General features: G+C 39.5%; 2 protein-coding genes across 5 annotated transcripts in view; both read left to right on the top strand.

The window, feature by feature from the left end:
* The window catches only part of p4htma (prolyl 4-hydroxylase, transmembrane a), a 31,394-nt gene extending 28,647 nt beyond the window's left edge, over positions 1-2,747 (top strand). Inside the window, exons 6-9 of the mRNA XM_079588967.1 lie at positions 1,274-1,453; positions 1,536-1,626; positions 1,789-1,894; positions 1,991-2,747. Coding sequence (XP_079445093.1) covers positions 1,274-1,453; positions 1,536-1,626; positions 1,789-1,894; positions 1,991-2,187 — 574 coding nt within the window. The 3' untranslated portion in view covers positions 2,188-2,747. The remainder of the gene's footprint in view (positions 1-1,273; positions 1,454-1,535; positions 1,627-1,788; positions 1,895-1,990) is intronic.
* Positions 2,748-6,494: 3,747 nt separating this feature from the next.
* Positions 6,495-22,809, top strand: LOC306985664 (sodium- and chloride-dependent creatine transporter 1). 4 transcript variants are annotated; one of them, XM_079588176.1, is made up of 15 exons: positions 6,495-6,965; positions 7,226-7,325; positions 7,466-7,738; positions 11,020-11,151; positions 11,356-11,635; positions 12,298-12,430; positions 13,610-13,744; positions 14,702-14,805; positions 15,571-15,695; positions 15,926-16,038; positions 16,902-17,042; positions 17,153-17,255; positions 20,442-20,542; positions 20,628-20,798; positions 22,287-22,809. In XM_079588176.1, the coding sequence occupies exons 2-15, from the start codon at positions 7,268-7,270 to the stop codon at positions 22,416-22,418; spliced, it is 2,001 nt and encodes a 666-aa protein (XP_079444302.1). In that variant the 5' UTR covers positions 6,495-6,965; positions 7,226-7,267; the 3' UTR covers positions 22,419-22,809. The 4 variants fall into 4 exon arrangements, with proteins under 4 accessions (XP_079444302.1, XP_079444305.1, XP_079444303.1 ...); XM_079588177.1 differs by lacking the exon at positions 7,226-7,325 and having other exon boundaries at positions 6,520-6,965; XM_079588178.1 differs by lacking the exon at positions 20,628-20,798 and having other exon boundaries at positions 6,524-6,965.
* Positions 22,810-23,177: the final 368 nt, after the last annotated feature.

Below are 23,177 nucleotides of genomic sequence, written 5' to 3'. Positions count from 1 at the left end.
GCTATCGTTATCGGTAAAATCCACTATCGGTCGACCTCTAGCTATAATTGGCTTGTTTAGAAAAGGGGTGTGTCAAAATACACTCAAAAGCCTATAAATCCTAAATAAAAACTCGGAATTTCACAAAAATTGGTGAGCATATGTGCAATAACATCATTAACAAGCATGCAAAATTTCATGGAGATCGGACAACAGGTGGCGCTATAACTGTTAAAAAGCTTTTAAACCATATATTTCCTATGGTAAATTGCCTGTATTAGCTGTAAATGGTGTTTTTCCATCTATGATGTCAGTGGTTAAATGCTTGCTAAATAAATCTTAATGTCTTTTAACGTTAATGTGCTTAAAGGCCTTAACAGCTTGAACACCGATAAATGCTGCTTGCAGCTTTAATTTATTTATTTTTTTGGACACCTACTCATTGACTTTCATTATATGTCATACATGTTTAGAGCGACGTGAGGATGAGTACATTTTGAAGAATGTTTCAACTGTTTTTGTCCAAACCAAGAAAAGAAACCCATCTTGTGTTCTGCAGCAGAAAGATAGCCATACTGGACTGGAATGATATGAGTGTGGCTTAATTATGACAGAATTAGTCATTTTTGGGTGAAATATCCCAGTGAGCCCAGGAAGATGGTTCTGGTATTGTTCGGGTACATTGCTTTGAGTAAAATGGTGCGTTCATGTTTTGTCGGAAAGATCGTATTTATGAGTTTGAACGCATATGAACGCCGCCACAAAGTCATAAATACAAGTTGGAAGCTCGGGATTTTCTTTAAGCCTCGATCATTTCGAGTTGGGGACGTGTCAGTGAGAAACATGGCGGAATACCACAATACGTATAGGTATTTAGCAGTGACATTGTCAGGCATTTTATTTACAAAAAACAAACAAGCTAATTACATGCACAAATAATAGCATTGTAATATAATATGTAACGATGAAGTTTACAGGGGATTCATAAATGAATCAAAAGCAAAATACTCCTTTGTTCTTCATTTTCTAGAAGTAGGGTTTAAAAACCTTGCTGTGTTTTTGTGTAGTTAATTAAGAGAAGAAGGTACACCGCCATCTTACTCCGATGAAAGTGACTTAATCATACCTGACGTCGTAAACACGACTTCCCAACTCGTAAACACGACTTCCCAGGAGAACATGCGTCTGGTAAAAAGTCTGCTGAATGGCTCCTTGTGCACTAGACGTAGTACACAAAGTAGAGCTGGTTTAAGACATGCACATAAACGCACTGACACACTTTGATTTTCTCCAGAGTGACGCGTGTGACGCGACTGCCGTCGTCGCTGGTCGATCTCAGCGAGCCAATGGAAGTTGTCCGTTACGAGCAGGGCGGGCACAGCCACGCCCACCACGACAGCAGCCCGCCCAACCCCGACAGCAGCTGCGCACACACACATCTGGCAGCAAATCACTCCAACCAAGTTGCATGCAGGTACTTTTCAAGTACATCTTGTGTCTAATTTGATTGACTCGTAATAATTCTGCGGCATGATACAGGGGTTTCTATTTCCCAGGTATCTGACGGTCCTGCTGTATCTGAACACGGCGGATGGAGGGGGAGAGACCAGCTTCCCTGTGGCCGACAACAGGACGTATGAGGAGGAGGTGAGCCACGTCTCGTTTCTATGGCAACAGCTCTGTTGCCTAGCAACCAGGCGGCAACAGGAAGAAGGACTTGAATTGTGATGGCTATCTTAAGCACTGGACGTTATTGCAGTGTTAAGGGTTCACTTGAAATCTGCGTGTGTGTGTGTGTGTGTGTTTCAGGTGTTAGGTGATCTCTCTCAGCAGTATTGTGATAAAGGAAATCTGAAGGTCAAACCTGTAGCTGGAACTGCTCTACTGTGGTACAACCACCTCTCTGATGGCAATGGTGATTTTCATAATCATTCCAAACTTTTGACTGATAGTGTATGCGTAATGAATAGTAATGACCTCCACATTGTTCTTCTCCATTCATTTCCATCAGGTTGGGTTGGAGAGTTGGATGAGTTCTCTCTCCACGGCGACTGCTCGGTCACTCGAGGCCTCAAATGGACAGGGAGTGTGTGGGTGAACGTCGACCCGGACCAGCAGCGTCAGGAGCGCTACCAGCGTCTGGTCTCGTGGCATCCAGAGGAGCAAGGCAAAAGGCCAGAGCATGGAGACCTTCACCAAGACCTCTGAGCCAGGCCGGCTGTCAGGAGTTACGCTTTACGCTGATCCAGAGTCAGTTTCCGCTAGGCAAGTCCTCATGTACAGCCTAGTTTAGGAAATCAAAAGCTGGTCCAGTAAAAGATATACCCGGCGCTGCTCCAAGCTTGACCTTTATATAGCCGTCACCCCCTGCTCCGATGACGTCATATAATATTCATGAGCTCAACAGGGAGAATAATAGCTAAACTTTCTCTGATATAATTTGCTGGTGTCGCACACGTTATATATTCTCTATTTATGGAAGAGTTTATTTATTCAATGTTGCATATTTATTGAAATTATTTATTTGTCATATCACCATTTATTAAATTATTTATTCCTTTATTATTATTATTATTATTATTTATTAATATATATAAATGTGTGGTGTGTACATATATATTTATAAATATAGTCACATAATGTGTGTCTATTTATCTCAGGTTTGGTTAAGCACAGGTTGTCTTTTTCCATTTTAATGCACTATTTCAAACAAAGAAATTGTCAGATGTGTAAGTTAAATTAAGAAATAAATAAATTCATACTTGTAGAACAGTATGAGTGGTGTGTTAATCGTTGTTAATTGGTTGTAAGAATTAAAGTTAACGTTAGTTAGTTAGTTAGTTAGTTAGTTAGTTAGTTAGTTAGTTAGTTAGTTAGTTAGTTAGTTAGTTAACCCAAAAAAATACAATTCTGTCATCATTACTCGCCCTCATGTCGTTCCAAATCATCTTCATAACACAAATGAAGATCTTTTTGATGAAATCTGAGAGATTTCTGTGACAGATACGCAAGTAACACTTCGACGCTTCAAAAAGTTCATAAAGAGATCGTAAAAATGTTTCCATATGAATTGAGCGGTTTAGTCAATATTTTTTCTGAAGAGACTCGATCGCTGTCTGTCTATGATGAACAGATTTAATTTAGGCTTTTATCCACATATACACATTCATCAACTCACACATAAGTTGTGGTAAACAGAAGCTCAAGCATGTTCACTTGATGTGCAAGAACCAATGAGGATCATTCTCGTGTTTCGCATCACATTTGAGCTTCTGCAAGAACCAATGAGGATCATTCTCGTGTTTCGCATCACGTTTGAGCTTCTGCAAGAACCAATGAGGATCATTCTCGTGTTTCGCATCACGTTTGAGCTTCAGCAAGAACCAATGAGGATCATTGCAGAAAATTTGGACTAAACCGCTCAATCCATATGGATTAGTTTTACGATCTTCTTTGAGTTTTTTAAAGAATCGTAGTGGTAGTTGTGTAGCTGTAAACGAAGGAACAGAAATCTCTCAGATTTCATAAAAAACATCTTTATGTGTGTTCTGAAGACATGAGGGTGAGATATTAATGAAATAATTTTCTTTTTTGGGTGAACTATCCTTTTAAACCTCACTCAACAGCTTTCACTGACACACAAGTGCACGTTTTCCCCACAAGAGGGCATTATCTTCACTTACACTACCAAAGGTCTCTTCTCAGATGTGCACAGCCGTTATAATGCCCGTGCAGCACTTGTAAGTCAGCAGTGTAGGGAACAGCACATTTCAGGGCACAGTTTTATGGCAGGGCCCCTGTCTTATTGCAACAGTGGAGAAAGGTTTGCAACATTTCGATTGGATCTTGAAGGTCTAGGTCAAACAAATGTCCCACACCATCAGATAAGGATGCGAGGGAAACTGACTGACACTTCAATCATGGGCAGGACGGGACTTCTCCATGGTCCACAGGCAGTTTCTGCCCTGCACCCATCATGAGACTAATCCCTAAGATTTAAGCCAACCGCCACAAAAATTCTTTAGGACTTTAGGCCGCAGTGATCCGAAACTTATGTAAACTACAACACATCCATTTCATATTTAGAGAAATAAGTATTCTCAGTGACAGTTTGTTGGTCAACATCTCACACAAATTCAGCTGTTAATGTACAAATTAATGTTCAGCCTTTTTCCATCTTGTTTGGAATATTGCTAAATGTATTCTGGTGGTGGTTTGGAAAGTGAGAAATGCATTGGTAAAACTTTAAAGACACCGGATGTGTGCTTTAGATTATGCAAATGAGTTCCACAGGGGAAAGAAAGGAGGGCCAGCAGCCAATCACAGCACTGGAATTCAGAAGCGCAAAATTGCCCTCTCCTCCTCATTGGAAACGGATATACATATCCTTTCAATAGACACAACTTCTCCGGATCATCCAGTGAGACATTAACAGGTACACCCATGTTGTGAGTCTCCCGTCTTGTAAGACACTAACAGATACATGCAAGGTCTGAGCTTCCGGCCCGGCTAGAGAGACTGAGACAGATACGCCGTGCTGAGCCTCCATCCTGAGTCGACAGCCTATGAGGAAAGAGACATTATCAAAGACTACGTTCAGAGTCTTTGTCCAGCTGGTCTAATGTTCATGTCCCAAGTCTCAGACACACAGACACATTTGAAACTAGGTTAGGCTCCGGGGTGCAAACAAACCTTCACTTCGAGGTACTTTCGTCTGCATGTTCCAGATTGTTACGGTCCTTCTGGGCCTCATCTGTGTGTTCAAGATCGCTGGACCCTTTTGGTGCTCCAGGAGATCAGATGGATCAACAAAACCTCTTTCCAGAAACCTTGGTATTGCTGTATATTATCAGTATATGCTTTTCTAATTTACATTAGAGGTAATATAACTGATGCTAGTGAATAACTAAAAATATTTAATTCATTTGTTTGATGTATAATAAGTGTGTTCACCTTATTAGTTTCAGAGGAACAACAATATATCTTTCCATAGGATAATGTATCTCTGCCATAGCCACACCCCACTTAATCACTTGTATTTAAGCATCCTGTGCACTTTATTCCTTTATCATTCATGGTATTAATTTAGTAGTTATGTTAATTTGCTCTTCTTCTTTTTTAAATAAAACTTATTTTATTACACTTGTGTCTTATGTTAATACAGAATAAGATAAGTGCCTTGAGATAATACAGAAGAGGCTCTACAAGTTAACAATATCTCATGAATCCTTCAGATTGGTCAGATGACAAACTTTCTGAGCTTTAAAGAAGATATTTTGAAGAATGTCGGCAACCAAACTGTCCCATCAACTGTTGGGTTACCAGCATTCTTCAAAATATTGTCTTTTGTGTTCAATGGAAGAAAGAAACAGGTTTGTACCAACTTTTGGGTTAACTATACATGGCCAAAATAATAGTATATGGTGCCCGTATAGACCAAATCCTTATTTTATTTTTAGCATAAATCACAAGAGTAGTAAGGGTTAGTTGTAATATGTTGACTTGACAATAAATATTATATATAGTCTGGCAGTGATATTTAAAAGACAGTTTGAAACTCAAGAGGCACGATTGTAGAAATGCACGGATTCTAACAGCAATTTGATAGTCATTTAATTTTAAAAACCTTATAGTTCCTGTTTGTACTTCAAGTGAGCTAGTATAGTACCTGAAAGCTATGACACATGCCATATTCAAAAGACATATATATGTCTGTCTTTAGTTTTATTTCTCCTGTGCTGTTGCAACTAAGGGAACTCGAGAGAACTGCATACGCGCTCTTATTGCAAAAGATCCTTTAATACCCCTGGATCTGGAGGCTTAATACAGAGTCTGTGGAATTTGGGGGCTTTTGGTGACTCACGAATAGTTTCTCACAGCTGTTTGGCGGTGCTTGTATTATGCACTGTATTATGATATTTTCTGCCCAGTGAGTAGCATTGGCAAAATACCTTTTATATTCACTTCAGTACAATGCAAACTACTTGGGTAAAGTGGGTCTAAAGGGGGTGAACTCAATCACATAAATGTAACTATATTTCTTTAAAAACAATGACATTTCGACCCAATTCGAAGGCTTCATCAGACAAATATATTTATTATAATAAAAAACTGTATAGCATGCTGAAAGTCCAAAGGCAACAGTTAAACAGAAGGGTTAAGTCCAGGTTTCAAGGCAAGTTCCTTTTACCAAACCACATTTATTCTTCCTTTTTCACCAGGTCCTCAAGCTAATAATCAACCCAGTGTACTCAAATTAAACCAGCATTGATGACTTCATGAGTTGCTCACTCGATGCGTTTCTGTATATATTTTAGTCAGGCTAGCAGTTTATCTCTGCAATTCACAAGTCCAACACATCTTCTGACATTCCTCGAAGGCAATGCATTCCTGTACTTTTCTAAAGGAGTGCATACTAGTTTGATTCAGTACGCGTCTCTAGTCAGGTACGCGTTTGTGTGACTTCATCGGACATCAGCCAATCACAGAGGTCCGCACATCCGTCAGCCAATCACAGCGCCGCGTCGGGCGTTATAGCCGGGACGCTGCGAGCTGAGCGCTGACGCCTAGAGCAGTGTAAAATCCAACGAGACGGGCGCCAACATCACACCTGCTTTCCCGTTATATTACTTTACCAAACCGGGAGATTCCCTAAGACTTACTATCATTCTCGTTTAACCGACATCCATGCGATTCTTCAGGCTGACCTTCAAGTGCTTTGTCGACTGCTTTTGAGACCCTCTTATTCCTCGTCTGTCTGCGACGCACGTCAATTATTGTAATTTGGAGATCAATCTTATCAACCTTCTGCTGAAGATCAATTTATTTAAACACCCAGACAGCACCCCCGCGGAAAAGTACTGAACAACGCGAATTGAAAATAAATAAATAAATATAAACGTTAATAACGGTTATTAGTCGAGTCTCGGGCGCGCGACGCTCCTGCTGTACAGCGCGCGGTATGTCGCCAGAAGAGCATTTCTCCAGTAAGAATGACTTTATGTTTGTTTATTTGTTTACATACATGTTTGATAATAACAAGTATACATTTTAATGCTTTGACATACAATATAATCTATGAATCAGAATGGTGTAGTGTGGTGTTGTAATGTATCTTTCCATTAGCAGTACTATTGATGATGATGTGTCTGAACAGGATCCGGATGTGGTCTCTTCATGTATTTAACTGTATCAAGTGTCCCTCTTTCACTTTCTTCCTTACACATGCTCTCTCTCAAACACACAGTCCTTCAATCCGCTCCAATCTGGATTCAACTGCATCTCTGACATGCATAAAACTGCCACTGATGTCATAGGAGCACAGCAAACAATCAAACCCTCATGCTGTATGGGTGCATTTGCATTCAATTTATATATATATATATATGATATCTATATATATAGACTTCATATCAGCACAAATTCTGCTGTCATTAAAGCAAAAGAAGGTCAAACATTGACAAATTCATGTTCATCTCTCTCTCAGATGATGGAGGCACGTGTGAGGAGGATGAGTCTCAGGAGGAAGCAGAAGTCGCCCGTCCTTTGGTGTCGGAGACTGAGGGGTCTCATACAGAGCTGACTGAGCCCAGTGTGTGTGTGGGTTTGGCGGACACAGGCGACCCCACCGCAGAACTGGGGCATCCAGAACGACAAACATGGAGCAGGCAAATGGACTTCATCATGTCCTGTGTTGGATTTGCCGTTGGCCTTGGAAACGTCTGGAGGTTTCCTTACCTCTGTTATAAGAACGGAGGAGGTGAGATACTCACGCATATAAACATATCCAACAGTTGGGTCTAAAAGTCTTGAGACCACATTGAAAACGTGAGATTTTCATCGCTATACTTTATTATTAATGATGAGTCAGTGACCCAGAGTAACTGTTGTTCTGTCATACACACTCCTAACACTAATAGACTAAAACAGCTGAAATGTAATGAAGTATCTGCCCGTAGAGATAAGTCAGAAGGTCAAAGCGCTGAGAAAAATAAACGTGGGTCCGACAGACAGGAAGAAAGAGGAAGGACAGTGCCTGTCTAATGTTCATGGCCTGAGTTTATCAAAGGTTGAAGAAGTGGCACTCTGTTCTTTGTTCTGCTCTCCCTCTCTTGTAACAGTAACCGTCGTCTGACGTATGAAGGTGGTGATGTAGCCTACGCTGCTTCGAGTTATCAGCGTTTTTTGTTCCCCCTTTCCCTTTCTGTTTTTCATGCCAGCTGAAGCATGTCAATAAGCCAGCGTCAGTGTCATGAGATGCAGACGCCATCTCAAGAACAGTGTCAGTTGTGTCTATGGAGTTGATACTAAACCTCTGGATTCTTTATCTGTCAGTAAACAACATGATTTGCAAGGGAGACATAACCTCTCTCTCTCTCTCTCTCTCTCTCTCTCTCTCTCTCTCTCTCTCATATACAAAAAGCACATTTCAAGAGTTTTCTTAAAGGGATAGTACATCCAAAAATGTAAATTTTGTCATCATATAATACTAAACATTTCATGTCATTCTAAACCTGAACACAAAACGTTTTTTGTCCACAAAGTGAAAGTTAATGGGGTCTAGTGTTGTTTGGAATAATAATATCTTCTTATGTGTTCCACAGATGAAAGAAAGTCATACAGGTTTGGAATAGAATGACATTGAGTAAATGATGACAGAATTTTCCTTTTTGGGTGAACTAGCCTATCTTTTTAAAAACTAAGCTACAGACATTGTTACCCTTGTAAAAAAGGAGTGCACTTAATTGTACTTTATATATATATATATATATATAAACTGTACTTTCGGATAATATTAATGAAATAAAAGGGCACTTAAGTGTACTTAAATGAATAGTTCACTTAAAAAATGAAAATTCTGTCATCTTTTACTGGGGTCCAACAACTGTTGGGTTACCGACATTCTTCAAAATATCTTCTTTTGTGTTCTGCAGAAGACAGAAATTCATACAGGTTTGAAACATCTTGAGGGTGAGTATATGATGACAGAATTTTCATTTTTAAGTGAACTATTCAGTTAAAGAGAGTACACTGTCACAGCAATGTTTCTACACACTTGCTTATTTTAAGGTGTAGTTACACGTTACTATAGGTGTAGTTACACCTTAATATTAATACTGAACTTAATACTTAATACTGCAATTCTTTGAGCGCTGTTGAGCAGAATCGTAAACACCTCTGATTGCCCATTGTACTCACGCGCTCATCGGATATGTCTGTGGCTACAATGATCAGCGCTTCAAACACATGTTGTAAATATACATCAATGACGCTCTTCACCGAGCGCTTACACAGATATAGACGGGAGCGTTTGAAAGCAGGCGTCTATCCAGAACAGAACCAGTCCTGCTTGTTCTTTCAAACGCTCCCGCTCCCGTTTTTTAAAAACACGTTGCTCTCAAAAGCTCCAGTGCGTTGATCATTGTAGCCAATCACAGACATATCCGATGAGCAACACAATGGCCAAACAGCGCTCAAAGTTTCAAAAATTTCAGTACCCACTTGGTACCGAAGTCGGTACTTTTTTGACAACTCTAATTACAAGCATCTAATCTAACCCTACACCAAACCATAACATGAACCCTATAGTAAGTACATAATGTTAATCATGTTAATTAGTACTTGTTTGTGTAATTACACTGTAACAGTGTCACCTTAAATAAAGTGTAACCACACGCGTAAGGCGTGTTCACACTCTGCAGGTTTGGTTTGATTAAAACAGATTCTGGCGGATTGCTCTGTTAGTGCGGTTCATTCAAGTGTGAGCGCTGCCATCTGAACCCTGGTGCGAAGTTGAATGCGAGGTGAACCAGACCTAACTATAACTTTATTTTTTGGTCCAGACCAAAAGAACCAAGAGAACCAAACTTTAAGGGTGCATTCACACTTGTAGTTCGGTTCGCTTGGTTCATTTGGTCAGTACCAAAAAAAACATTTAGGGTCACTTCTTTTTGGGGTCACATCTTGTGACATCATGTCCTGTTTTTGGATTGTACATGTCTTTGGTCTGTGTTGCGTTCATATTTAATTTGATACTCATCTTTTCAGCGGTCTCGGTCCGCTTCTTTGGTGCGCACCAGGGTTCAGATGGCAGCGTTCACACTTATTCAAATGAACCGCACTAACAGAGCAATCGCACCAGTTCGTTTTAATCTAATAAAACCGCCAAGTGAGCACACATTCTTAGGGTGCTTTCACACTAGCACTTTTGGTGCGCTCCTGGGTTCGATTGACGTCAGAGTGGAGTGTTGTGAAGTGTCTGAAAACATTACATTAAAGGAACACTCCACTTCTTTTGGAAATAGGCTCATTTTCCAACTCCTCGAGAGTTAAACAGTTTTACCGTTTTCGAATCCATTCTGCCAATCTCCGGGTCTGGCGGTAGCACTTTTAGCATAGCTTAGCATAGATCTGATTAGACGATTATAATCAAGGATCTCTGCTGCCGTACCAGCTGGCGCAAATTATATTATAAACTTAGTGCCGGTCACGTTGGAAGTTACCGAGCTGGGGACTATTTTCAGGCGCTGCGTAATATCATTGCGCTGCGGGTACGGCAGCAGTTCCTTGATTATTACACAGGAATGACAGTATAGTTCCTAGTCATATTGGCCTAGAAAATCACAACTTTTCATTTTCTGTCGGTCTTAGTACACGATGTAACTACAGAAGAGTCAAGTTTTAAATAGGAAAAATATCGAAACTCTTGGGTCATTTTTTTGAGAGAGATGCTAACGGTCTAATCAGATTCAATGATCTATGCTAAGCTATGCTAAACGTGCTACCGCCAGACCCGGAGATCGGCTGAATGGATTCGAAAACGGTTAAACTGTTTAACTCTAGGGGAGTTGGACAATGAGCCTATTTCCAAAAACCTGGAGTGCTCCTTTAATTTCACACTAAATTATATTCTTTTGCAGTGTATTATTTCTGCAATAAGAACTCTTTTATATACATTATAGAGGGTAGTGGTGCCCCTACTGTGTCATTTATTGTTCCTGATTGCCTATTGAATGATTGGTAATGTCATGTGTGTTGCAGGGGTGTTTCTGATCCCCTACATTCTGATGGTGTTCTTTGGGGGTATTCCAGTGTTCTTCCTGGAGATCGCTCTGGGTCAGTTCATGAAACAGGGTGGGGTCGCCACATGGAACATCGCGCCTCTTTTTAAAGGTGGAGTATTATTAATAGCCAGATGTTTTTGTACGCGCACCCCAACCTTTACAACAGCCACAAAGAGATCCATACCTGGTCCTGCCAGCAGTTGTCTTGAATTTTTAATGGTAAAACTGAATATTGATCTGTCTGGGTTGTAATATTGTCCAGTGTGAGACACAGCATGTATTGGAGCAGGGGGAATATCTTTCTTTCCTCTAGGTCTTGGTCTGGCATCAATGGTGATTGTGTTCTTCTGCAACACCTACTACATCATGGTTCTGGTGTGGGGCCTGTACTTTCTGGTTCACTCCTTCACTTCTCCTCTGCCGTGGGCCACGTGTGGACATGAGTGGAACACCGTCAACTGTACCACCAACTTCAGCCGGGTGTGTTTCAATCAGTCACTGTCCCCTTCCCCTCTTAACGTCTCCTCCCTCAACCACAGTGCCATCTGCCTGGAGCCCGCGGGTTTGAGATCGTCTGTTATGGAGTTCTGGGAGTAAGTGTCTTTTAAATGTTTTCAAATCTGATTTTGCCCTGGCACAGATTTGATGAGACATTTGTGAAAGTGTTGTGCCATCAGATGAGCTGTCAAAGCTGTAGTTCACACAAAAATGAAAATTCTGTCACCATTTACTCACCGTCAAGCTTTTCCAAAACTTGTATGAATTTCTTTCTTCTGCTGAACACAAAGGACGATATTTTTGAAGAATGTCGGTAACCAAACATTGGTAAACAGAAGTCAATGGGGACCATCAACTGTTTGGTTACCCACATTCTTCAAAATATCTTCTTTTATGTTCAGCAGAAAGTCATACAGGTTATACGACAAAATCTGCATTATAAAACATATAGTTCTGTTCTTGGATGCTGATTGGTCAATACAGCATTCCAGCTGTAGTTATAAAACAGATACTGTAACAGTAATGATGCGAAACCTACTGTGGAGATCACTGCACATCATTTGCATAATAATAGAGAAACTCTTAAAAAAAGATGAATAATATTTTTTTATGTTGTGTATTAACTATTTGCAGATGCAACAAGGCTTTGCTATATTGTCAATGGCTGTGTGCTCTTTAGCTGTGATAACATTTACAATAATCATTTTGGGAAATGCCGGGTTAAAGTAGTTTGACTAAATGTTTGTTTCGTGATCAGGCGTAAAGTACTGCGTCTGTCTGGTGGTTTGGATGAAGTGGGTAACATCAGCGGTTACTTGGTCTTGTGCCTACTTGCTACGTGGGTCATCGTCTACTTCTGCATCTGGAAGGGGATTAAATCCGCCGGAAAGGTACAAATACTTTATATGTTTGTTTGTGAAAGATGATGGCTAGAAGCTTAAAAGTCACCAGTTAAATCAAGGAAACAAAAACACGGAACTCAAAAACAAGGAACTGAGTGCTAACATGTCTACACATTTTTTTTTTTTGAGTTTATATATATATATATATTTATATATATGCACTACCATTCAAAAGTTTGGGGTCAGTAAGACTTTATTTAAAAAATTTTTTAAAACTTTCATTCTACAATAATGCATTAAATTGATCAAAAGTGACAGTTATAACATTTATAATGGTATAAAAGATTTATATTTTAAATAAATGCTGTTTTTTAACTGTCTATTCATCAAAGAATCCTAAAAAATGGAATCAGAGTTTCCTCAAAAATATGAACTGCTTTAAACATTGATAATAATAATAAACATTTTCATTAAGCATCAAATCATCATATTAGAATGATTTCTGAAGGATCATGTGACACTGAAGACTGGAGTAATGATGCTGAAAATTCAGCTTTGATCACAAGAATAAATTACATTTTCAAATTATAATAATATTTTTACAGTATCACTGTTTTTATTGTATTTTTTATTAAATAAATACAGCCTTGGTGTGCATAAGAAACATGTAAAAAAATTTAAAGTTTTGAATGGTACTGTATATAAATATAATATAGGCTACAAATATACAATATACAAATAAGTATTTAGCTCATCTAGAAATACTCTAATCAATATTTCATGCATCTATTTGGTAACTAGATGTGTATTAAGTGGGATAATGTACAGTCAGATGGTCATTTTATGCTTCGCGTCGAGGTCATGTTCACTCTGCTAAGGTTTATTTTGCGGTAATGATTGGCTGACTGTACATTATCCCTTACCTACACTTACTGTGCACACACACATTAGTCGAACCATTATGAATGTTTGTTGCGAACATGAGAAATTAGATCAAAGGCCAGAGCGCTGTCCGCGTGTAAGCCAATTATTAGCTCTCCCAGCGGACATGTTTGCATGCTGTGTTTTTCTTCCTGTGCTTGACTGTCAGAGAAAAGGTACTGTGATAATAAACACGAGCCTGTGATGATGCAGAAATACCTCATTTTTCAGGAGGTACAGTGGTTTTACCTTTAGGTGGGAAAGTAAGAGTGCGGTACAGTAATGTGTCTATGTATGTGTGTGCAGATTGTATATTTCACAGCTGTGTTCCCATATCTGGTCCTGGTGGTCTTGTTTGTTAATGGCATCACACTGCCAGGAGCTCTTAATGGCATTATTTACTACCTGAAACCAAACTGGAGCAAACTCTCCGAGGCACAGGTGAGAGGCCGTCTGCACACGTTTAGTTTTTATATGTGCCTGATTCTATGGCAAGTATATCCAGGCAATTCCACATTTCATAGATCATTTGAATGTAAAATTGTATCAAGTCAGTATAGAGATGTTGTTTTAGCCCATATAAATTGTGAATCAAGATCAATGTCTGTCAATCAGTGGTATTTTAGTATCATTGAAATACTATATTTTTATTTTGGGTAACACTTTAGTTTAGTCTCCAATTATCACTATGAACTAGTTGCTTATTAGCATGCATATTGCTAGGATATTGGCTGTTTATTAGTACTTATAAAGCGCATATTAATACATTTTTCTGCATGATCATATTCTACATCCATTAATCCACCCAATACATACACTTAACAACTACCTTACTAACTATTAATAAACAGTAATTTGGTTTATTAGTTTATTGAGGCAAAAGTCATAGTTAATAGTGAGAATTGGACCCTAATCTAAAATGTGACCATTTTATTTTATTTCAGTTAACGTTTCATGTCAAGTAACAAAAATGTTTTTTAGGGTTTTGGTTTTTAGTTTTAGTTAACTATAATAACCAGGGCTTGGCATTAACACCCGCCAAATGCGTGTGTATTTCAGCAGTGGCTGTAAATAATTATACTTTTATAATATATTCATTTTTCAATTGTAGTCCTTTAAAAAAACATCTGAAATAATAAACTAAGTGCAATGTAGTGTTGTCAAAAATATAGCATTTTCGATACATATCGATAATAAAATATCTGAAACGCTTCCAATACTAATTTTCCGCAGAATAGATACTCGATACCAGATGTGCTTTAAAATTAATACAAATCTTAAAGGTATTTTTTTCAGCTGTAAGCAAAGATTTACCCATGTTCTGAATGTTTAAAGCAATAACTAGAGCCAAGTGACATGGTTATATAATTCTTGTTGCCGTAACAATTATGATGGCAGGTATGGATTGACGCTGCCACACAGATCTTCTTTTCTTATGCGATCGGTCTGGGGGCCCTGACGGCCCTTGGGAGCTACAACCGATTCAACAACAACTGCTACCAGTAAGCAGAATATCACACACACACACACACACACACACACGCACACACACAAAAGGATTATTTCATAATGCTATATCTCAAATATGGGATCATATACTGTATAAGAGTAGATTTATGTGGATTTGGATTGGTCTGCATAGTGTATTGATGGACATAAACAGTGTAAATAAATATGAGCATACCGAATATGTTTCTGTAAATATGACTTTTAACAAGATTATGCCATTTATTAAAATTTTGCTAATATATATTATAGTATATTATATAACATTACATTATTAGAAAATATGTAATATTCCACAGTGAAGCAATTCAATTGATTTTATGTTATTTATATATGATTTTTACAAGATTACTCCATTTATTCCTTCTAGTGTGTAATATAGTGTATTATAATATATAATATTATATGAAAATGAAAGAATATAAATAAATAAATATATTTTTCCACTGTAAATTATATAATCAAGCTCTAATCAAGCTCTACACTTTTGGTCCCCAGTGTATGTATTGTGTTGTACAGAGAATAGTTTATTGTTCTTTTGTCTGTATATAAACACAAAGGCCTCCCTGCCAAAAAAAAGTGTTTTTTTCTTTATGGCTTCATAATCCCGCAGCATCCCTGTGGGACAGTAGTGCGTGTGTGTTTGCATGCATGTGATCAGAGATCAGAGGTTGCATGAGTTCAGAATCCAGCCAGTTTAACCCTGTGCGTGGCGTGTTCTGCTACATGCTAATCCCATGGTGATTTCTCTCTCTATTTAGGGATGCTTTCATTCTGGCTCTTATAAACAGCGGCACAAGCTTCTTTGCAGGGTTTGTTGTTTTCTCAGTTCTGGGATTCATGGCGGCCGAACAAGGCGTTGACATCAGTAATGTGGCAGAAAGTGGTGAGATATGCGTTTGTCCTCATCACGCTCTCTGGTCCTTCATTCTCCTAGATTTCATGAAACATACTATTACAATAGGCTTTTAGACTTGGTACCATGGTAGTGCCATTGTGCCAGAAAATACTTACCATGTAAATACTATGATACATCAGTACCATGTACATATTATGATACATCAGTACCATGTAAATATTATGATACATCAACATGTGGATCTTCTTTTCCCTCAGGTCCTGGTTTAGCGTTTATTGCCTATCCAAAAGCAGTGTCGCTCATGCCTTTAGCGCCGCTGTGGGCGGTACTGTTCTTTCTCATGCTTCTGGTGTTGGGATTGGACAGTCAGGTGAGGCCCCACCCATTTATTTATGACACAAATCCTGCTATACATTTTAGTAAGCTCAAGATGATTAAATTGCAATCCATTTCATAAAGAATGTTCTGAAAAACCTCAAGAAGGTTATCTTGAAAAGCTCTGATAAGACATCAAGTTACACAAAAATGTCTTTGCCTGAACCGTATCTGGAACTACTTCTACGACGATAGTTCACCCAAAAATTTAAATCTGTTATAAACTCATACAGGTTTGGAACAACTTGAGGGTGAGAAAATTGATAACATAATCAACATTTTTGGGTGAACTATCCCCTAAAGTGGCTCATTCTTGTGCTCAAAAACCACAAGGTGGTGCACATAGAATCAAACGGAATATTATTTTAATCTGTTTTTAATTTGAAGCTCAGCAAAGCAGCTTTACCCTTGTGAAAAAGAAGTACACTTTTGCCTACTTTTAATATGCGTACTTATTACATGATATATGTAAAATAATATACTTAAGTGCGAACTATGTTTTCAGACGATGCATGTTAAACATGAAATATTTTTAAGATTTGAAGTACACTACAGTTGCATACTAGCTACCAACACTACTGTTCAGCAACTCGCCAACCTCTAGCCATTTCATCTCTGTCAGTGTGACACACGTGTACGTAAAGCAACCATCAGAGAACAGCGCAGGAATGCAAGAACACATCCTGAGTGAACGGCCCTTAATGTTCACTCAGAGCCTCAGATTAGCCTCAGAGCTCTTAGACTAGCAACAATGTTTAACATTCAGCTGTCCTTGTTGCCCACATATTTCTTGGTTAGACCATTAGCTTCCTTTTAAAATATACTAATTTTTCTGTTTTCTCTCTTTCTCTCTCTCAGTTTGTTGGTGTTGAAGGCTTTATAACTGGAGTAATGGACATGCTGCCCCCGAAGACATTCATAGGCTCTGTGCGTCGTGAAGTTGTCGTCGCAATATGCTGCTTTACCTGCTTTACTATCGATCTTTCCATGGTGACCGAGGTACGTCTGAGGCCCATAGTGAAGTATATGATACATCAGTAGAGTTCATATCTCCACATTATGTTTCCTGGATGTATTTTTGGTAACAGTCTCTCTCTCTCTCTGTACAGGGAGGGATGTATGTGTTCCAGCTGTTTGACTATTACTCGGCGAGTGGGATTACTATGCTTTGGCAAGCCTTCTGGGAGTGTGTGGTGGTGGCCTGGGTGTATGGTAAAAAAAGAAATCTGTAGCTTTTGCAGTGCAAGACGTGTTTCTGGATCAACATACTTTTTTGGTCCTGCAAAAACATTGCCAACAAACATAATCCTTACAAAAATGCAACCCTACTGAAAAGACCAGTTGGAATTTCCATGCTGGTCCAGACTGGTTTATGATGGTCTAGCTCAGGGGTGTCCAATCCTGCCCGTGGAGGGACACTGTCCTGCGAAGTTTAGCTCCAATCCCAATTAAACACACACACACCTGAACCAGCCAATCAAAGTCGTACTACACTCTAAAAATGCTGGACAAACCCAACTGGTGGATTTAAAATATTAATTTTAAAAATTTAATCCTCAGTTGACTGAGGAAGTCTTGCTTGGTTTAACTAGTTAGGAAGCCTCTTTGGAGCACAGCAGAGACGCCTCAAACCTGAACCTCAAATCTGATTGGTTTATAGCAAACGGGTTTGTGAGTTGATGAAATTTTAAAAAATCAGCTAAATCAAATGTAACACTGAAATAAACAAAAGAGGCCACGCAATTAATCGAAATAAAACTGAAAAAGCGATATATATTAGCAAATCGCAAGTGGCTAAATGCTGCTTCTCTGAACTTCATCTCTTCTAGCGTTTAACACGCATTTAGGAACGCAATGTGCACTAGATTCGCTTTATCTACATTTCCCCTCACATTCACAGAAATTACTCATTCCACAACTCATTCTGTGGGCAGAAGTTCACAGCATTTCACCAATATTACACCACAATAAAAGCTTTGAACGTTTGCAAGTGAAGTATTTAAGAAATATTTGTTTTGGAGTGTTGGTTGGTTCTTGTAAAGAGAGAACCTAAGTGTGAACAGCCTTAAAAGTAACTATTTCCATTAGCAGTACAATATTTGTTTATTTAGTTACATTTTTTTGTTTACTCGTTTCAGCAGTGTAGAGATTTTCATATGCAATGAAATGTCATATTGCAGTTCAAATCGCAATCGCGACAAATGACAAAATAATCACAATCTGTTTTTTTGGGCCAAGTTGTTCAGCCCAAACTCACACTCACTATCTCTCTCTCTCTCTCTCTCTCTCTCTCTCTCTCTCTCTCTCTTTACACTTTTAAATTAAAGATAAAAATCAAACACAGAGTGTAGAATCAACACAGAAACAAAATATGTGTGAAATGAGACACTAGTAACACTTTCGCGAAGCAAAGCGTCTCAACTGAAAAAAATGCTGCGCTGCCAAAACGCTCTCAAGCGCCCATAGCCAGGCGTTTTCAGCTGGCTAAAAATGCTTTGGTGGACACACGGCCTTTCACTTTTAAAGGGTAACTAAACACTAAAACAACTTTTTTTAGTTAATGATCTGGTAGAATGGAGCTTCATAAATGCTGTTCATTGATTCAAGTAAATTTTTTAACATTTGAGTATAAAGTGTTTTAATTTTCAAATATATGGTGTAAAAACGTCTGAGTGATGCCCTCTTCAGGTTAAACGGAATCTCCTGACGTAGGGGTACTCTGTGACGTAGGGGTACTCTGTGACGTAGGGGTACTCTGTGACGTAGGGGTACTCTGTGACGTAGGGGTACTCTGTGACGTAGGGGTACTCTGTGACGTAGGGGTACTCTGTGACGTAGGGGTACTCTGTGACGTAGGGGTACTCTGTGACGTAGGGGTTCTCTGTGACGTAGGGGTACTCTGTGACGTAGGGGTACTCTGTGACGTAGGGGTACTCTGTGACGTAGGGGTTCTCTGTGACGTAGGGGTACTCTGTGACGTAGGGGTTCTCTGTGACGTAGGGGTACTCTGTGACGTAGGGGTACTCTGTGACGTAGGGGTACTCTGTGACGTAGGGGTACTCTGTGACGTAGGGGTTCTCTGTGACGAAGGGGTACTCTGTGACACAGGGGTACTCTGTCACGCCCTTGGTGCGAGCTCACCACGCCCCTGGCAGCCCCTGGTATAAAAGCATCTGGTTCCGTCAAAACCACTGTAGCGAGTCAGGAATTGGAAATTACTAGTATTGAAAACGATCAGGATAGCGTATTTTAGCATCTAGTTAGCATAGCATTTATATAGTTATTTAGATTATTTCGTGTAGCCTAGGTAGTTATTTAGCATAGTTGTTAGTGTTGTTAGAAGCATAGTTAGTTAGTAGCATAGTATTGCATCAGTTATAGGATAGTGTAGATTTTTAGCATTAGTTTTATCTGTGTTTAGTACAGTGGTTAGGCTGGTACGTAGGTGTAGTGTTGCCGGTAGCAACAGCACTGCTGGACTGCATAACTTTCCACCAGACTTGGAAATTAGGCGCCAGTGTTTACATGCACTTGTGTGCCAAACGCTGCTCTTCCTGCATGGACTCCACCACCGCCGGCGCGTTTTGCTGGATATTTTTTTTCACATAGCGGCAAAATATGCTTAACGGAGGTCAATAGTAATAATAATCCACTCAGATACTGGCCCCATTCTCTCTTGCGCGGCTGCTTCGCTAGCATCTTCGGATGCCGATCGCGATGCGGGAGTTAATGCGATGCGACACCGCAGTTTGAGCTCGCGGCTCGAATTGATATGCTTTTAGCTCTGTGTACACAGACAATTCCTCCACTTCAGGGGAAGGTGGGGGAGAAAAGTCCTCGATTTCAAATGACCGCTCTGTTGTAAAGCTACTTGCGTCACTCTAGTCACTCTCCATCTTAGCGAGTCTGACAGCAGCTGTCAATCACTGCGTCACTGCGGGTCTCAGGTGCACGCCCCCCCGCTCAGCCCAGCCCTCGGCTCGCCCCCTGTATCTCTGCTGGGCTCTGCCCACTTTTCCAGCATTTTTTTAAATATTGCCAGTGGGTGGAGTCAGGCTCTGACCAGGGGTTTAGTTACCCTTTAAATAAAAAATAAAAATCGAACCTAAAATATTTGAGTAGTTTATATGCATGTCATGTGACCATTAACCGACAGAGAACCGTGAACCAATGGTTTTAGTTTTGTAATAACCCTGCCGTGAACATGCAAATGTGTTGTTAAATTATTGAAATATTACAAATTAAAATCTCAGGTACTTCAAGTAAATATTTGACATCTAAGGGCTTCGGGTGGCAAAAAAGTTTTGGGAACCTCTGTTTTAAAAGAGTGTTATATGCATGCAGAGTCCGTGTGTGAACCCAGAGCGCCTCACTCTCGTTCTCTGACTCTCCCTGCAGGTGCCGATCGCTTCATGGACGACGTGGCCTGTATGATCGGCTATCGTCCTCTGCCGTATATGAAGTGGTGCTGGTCTTACATCACGCCGGTAGTGTGTATGGTGGGTTTTTATGTGCAATACGCGTCAATGCTGGGTTTCACATTCTTCCGAGGGTATTAAAGGGGTTTGTGTCTGTGTTTCGCAGGGTGTTTTCTTGTTTCATGTGGTCAACTACAAGCGATTAGTGTATAATGCCGTGTATGTGTACCCGTGGTGGGGTGAGGTGCTGGGCTGGTTTCTCGCTCTCTCATCCATGCTTTGCATTCCTGTCACCGTCCTCTACAAACTGCTGCACTGCAAAGGCTCTCTCATGGAGGTAGGACTGTGATGTGTGTGTGTTGCTACTTTGCTTGCCATGGAAAAGAGCTACTCTGTAGGGGGTATGGGGTTATAATTGTTGCATATTTCCAGATAAATAGATTCTGAGCCACAAATGAATGTAAAGAGATTCACTAATATTGAACAAATTCACAAACCAAAAGAATGAGATCCAGAAAAAAATACAGGAGTTTCACAAACACAACTTTGGCCAGCATTCAATTGTGGATCACTTTCTGTACATTTGTGCATGACTTCCTCTGCATTTGTTGATCGCTGTACGCATTTGTGGATTTTTTCCTGCGCATTCCTGCATATTTTTGAAATTGGATTTTGAAACATTTCTAGCGTCAAGATGCACAAAAATATGTGGACTCCACCCACCGACTGCCCAAGCCAATCAGATCACAGACACATTGTGCTGACCAATCTTACCACATTCTCTCTACAACCAATCACGTTTTGCTTTACACTCGAGGCGGGAACAGCAACCCTTGTGCAACTATGGCCGTTTAGTTTGTTCACATTGAGCTGTGGTTGGAGTTTAAAGGGATAGTTCACCCAAAAATGAAAATTATGTTATTATTCACTCACGCTCATGTTGTTCCAAATCTGAATGCATTTCTTTCTTCTGCTCGACAAGTCACCAGCATTAAACGGACCCGTTCTACTTCTGAGGTACTCCACACTTACGCTCCTTACACAATTATAGGACATAACACCATGTATATAATACTGAATATGAGCCCAAATCACCATCAGTGATGTAACCAGCCTCAGCATCACTACAGTTCGGGTTTTGTGAGTCAATAATGCAAATAAAAATCTTGCAATGCTGAAAAATACATCTTTGCATTTATTTTGGATCCTTTAAGTAATTTTTACAATAAAGTCTAATTCATATGAAGTATTATTGGTGTGATCAAGTGTTAACCAATGAATAAATATATTGCTTGTCTGCTGGGCATTTCACTTTTAAATGTATTATATGATGTCTGTGTCACATGGATATTTATCTATATTATGTATAATGCTTAATGGATTGTTAGATCCACGGAGCTGCTCATATCCATTAAAACGGCTCGACTGAAGAACTGGGAAACGCTGTTGGACAAACTCAAACATGAGTTACACAATTACACAAACTATCAAGAGGTTTAATCCAGATATTTATTAGTCAGCTACTTGTTGACACTCTGTTCTATCTTTTTGTTCTTCCAGTTTTTATGGACCATATACTTCCTAATGAGCAAAGTTATTTTAGGACGAGACGGCCCAAAATGTGATTGGTTGTAGCAAGGACGTGCTATGATTGCACAATGTGGCTGTTATCTGATTGGCTTGAGTAGATGTTGGATGGAGTCCACCTATTCGTGGCACTTCTTGATGCTAGAAATGTTTCGAAATCTACAAATGCGTGCACAACCTCACCAAAAGTTATGTTGCGATATACAGTATGTGTGATTCTCTGTTTCTCTCTGTTCAGCGCTGGCAGCATCTGACCACACCCATCTGGGGGCGGCATCATCTCGAGTTCCTTCCACCTGAGAATGAAGCCAGACTTCTGCCAAAGGCGGAAGAAAATAAAAACACACTGCTATATGAAAGTGTCATTTAATATCCTCTCCAGCACAGAGACAAACAGCACTGCCCTACACCTGAACCACACACACACACACACACAGCAGTGTTCACTCTGTTATGAGCAAGCAAATCATTGTCAGATTCATACTAGACACCCATATGCCATTAACCACACCAGAGTGTGCGCATATCAACTGTCATGCAGTAATAATGCTGATTTTGTCCAAGCGCTCTTCTTTCTATGTAGTTATATTTCAAAAGAAGGCCTGGGACGCACAAGATAATCACTTGTGTTTGGCGGTCTGTTATCTGCCTAGTGTGCTGATGTTGTTCAGTATTATGTGTTTGTTACTTTGCACTGAGATCTTACAGCAGTGTTGTGGAGCAGAGAGTGGGATAATTAATAAAAACAATTTTCAATTTGATATTGTGTGCATTTTTTTGGTTTGATAAGATCACTGCGAATCATTTTTTAAGTAATATCTCAGCATGTTTTTCAAATACAAAATGTTCATATTTAAAATGTATGAAAATGTGGAGACATTTTATTTAATATTTACGTAGCCTAACAGCTAAAAAAGTTTGGGGCCAGTAAGATTTTTTTTAAAGAAGTCTCTTATTCTCACCAAGGCTGCATTTATGTGATCAAATGCAGTAAAAACAGTAATAATGTGGAATATTATCTTCTATTGTAATATATTTCAAAATGTAATTTATCACAGTGATCAAAGCAGAATTTTCGGCATCATTAATCCAGTCTTTAGTGTCACATGATCCTCCAGAAATCAGCTGA

The sequence above is a fragment of the Phoxinus phoxinus genome, assembly GCF_949152265.1.
Source record: "Phoxinus phoxinus genome assembly, chromosome: 18".
NCBI lineage: Eukaryota > Metazoa > Chordata > Actinopteri > Cypriniformes > Leuciscidae > Phoxinus > Phoxinus phoxinus.
The sequence above is the reverse complement of the archived record's forward strand: the minus strand, read 5'-3'. Positions and strand labels throughout refer to the sequence as shown.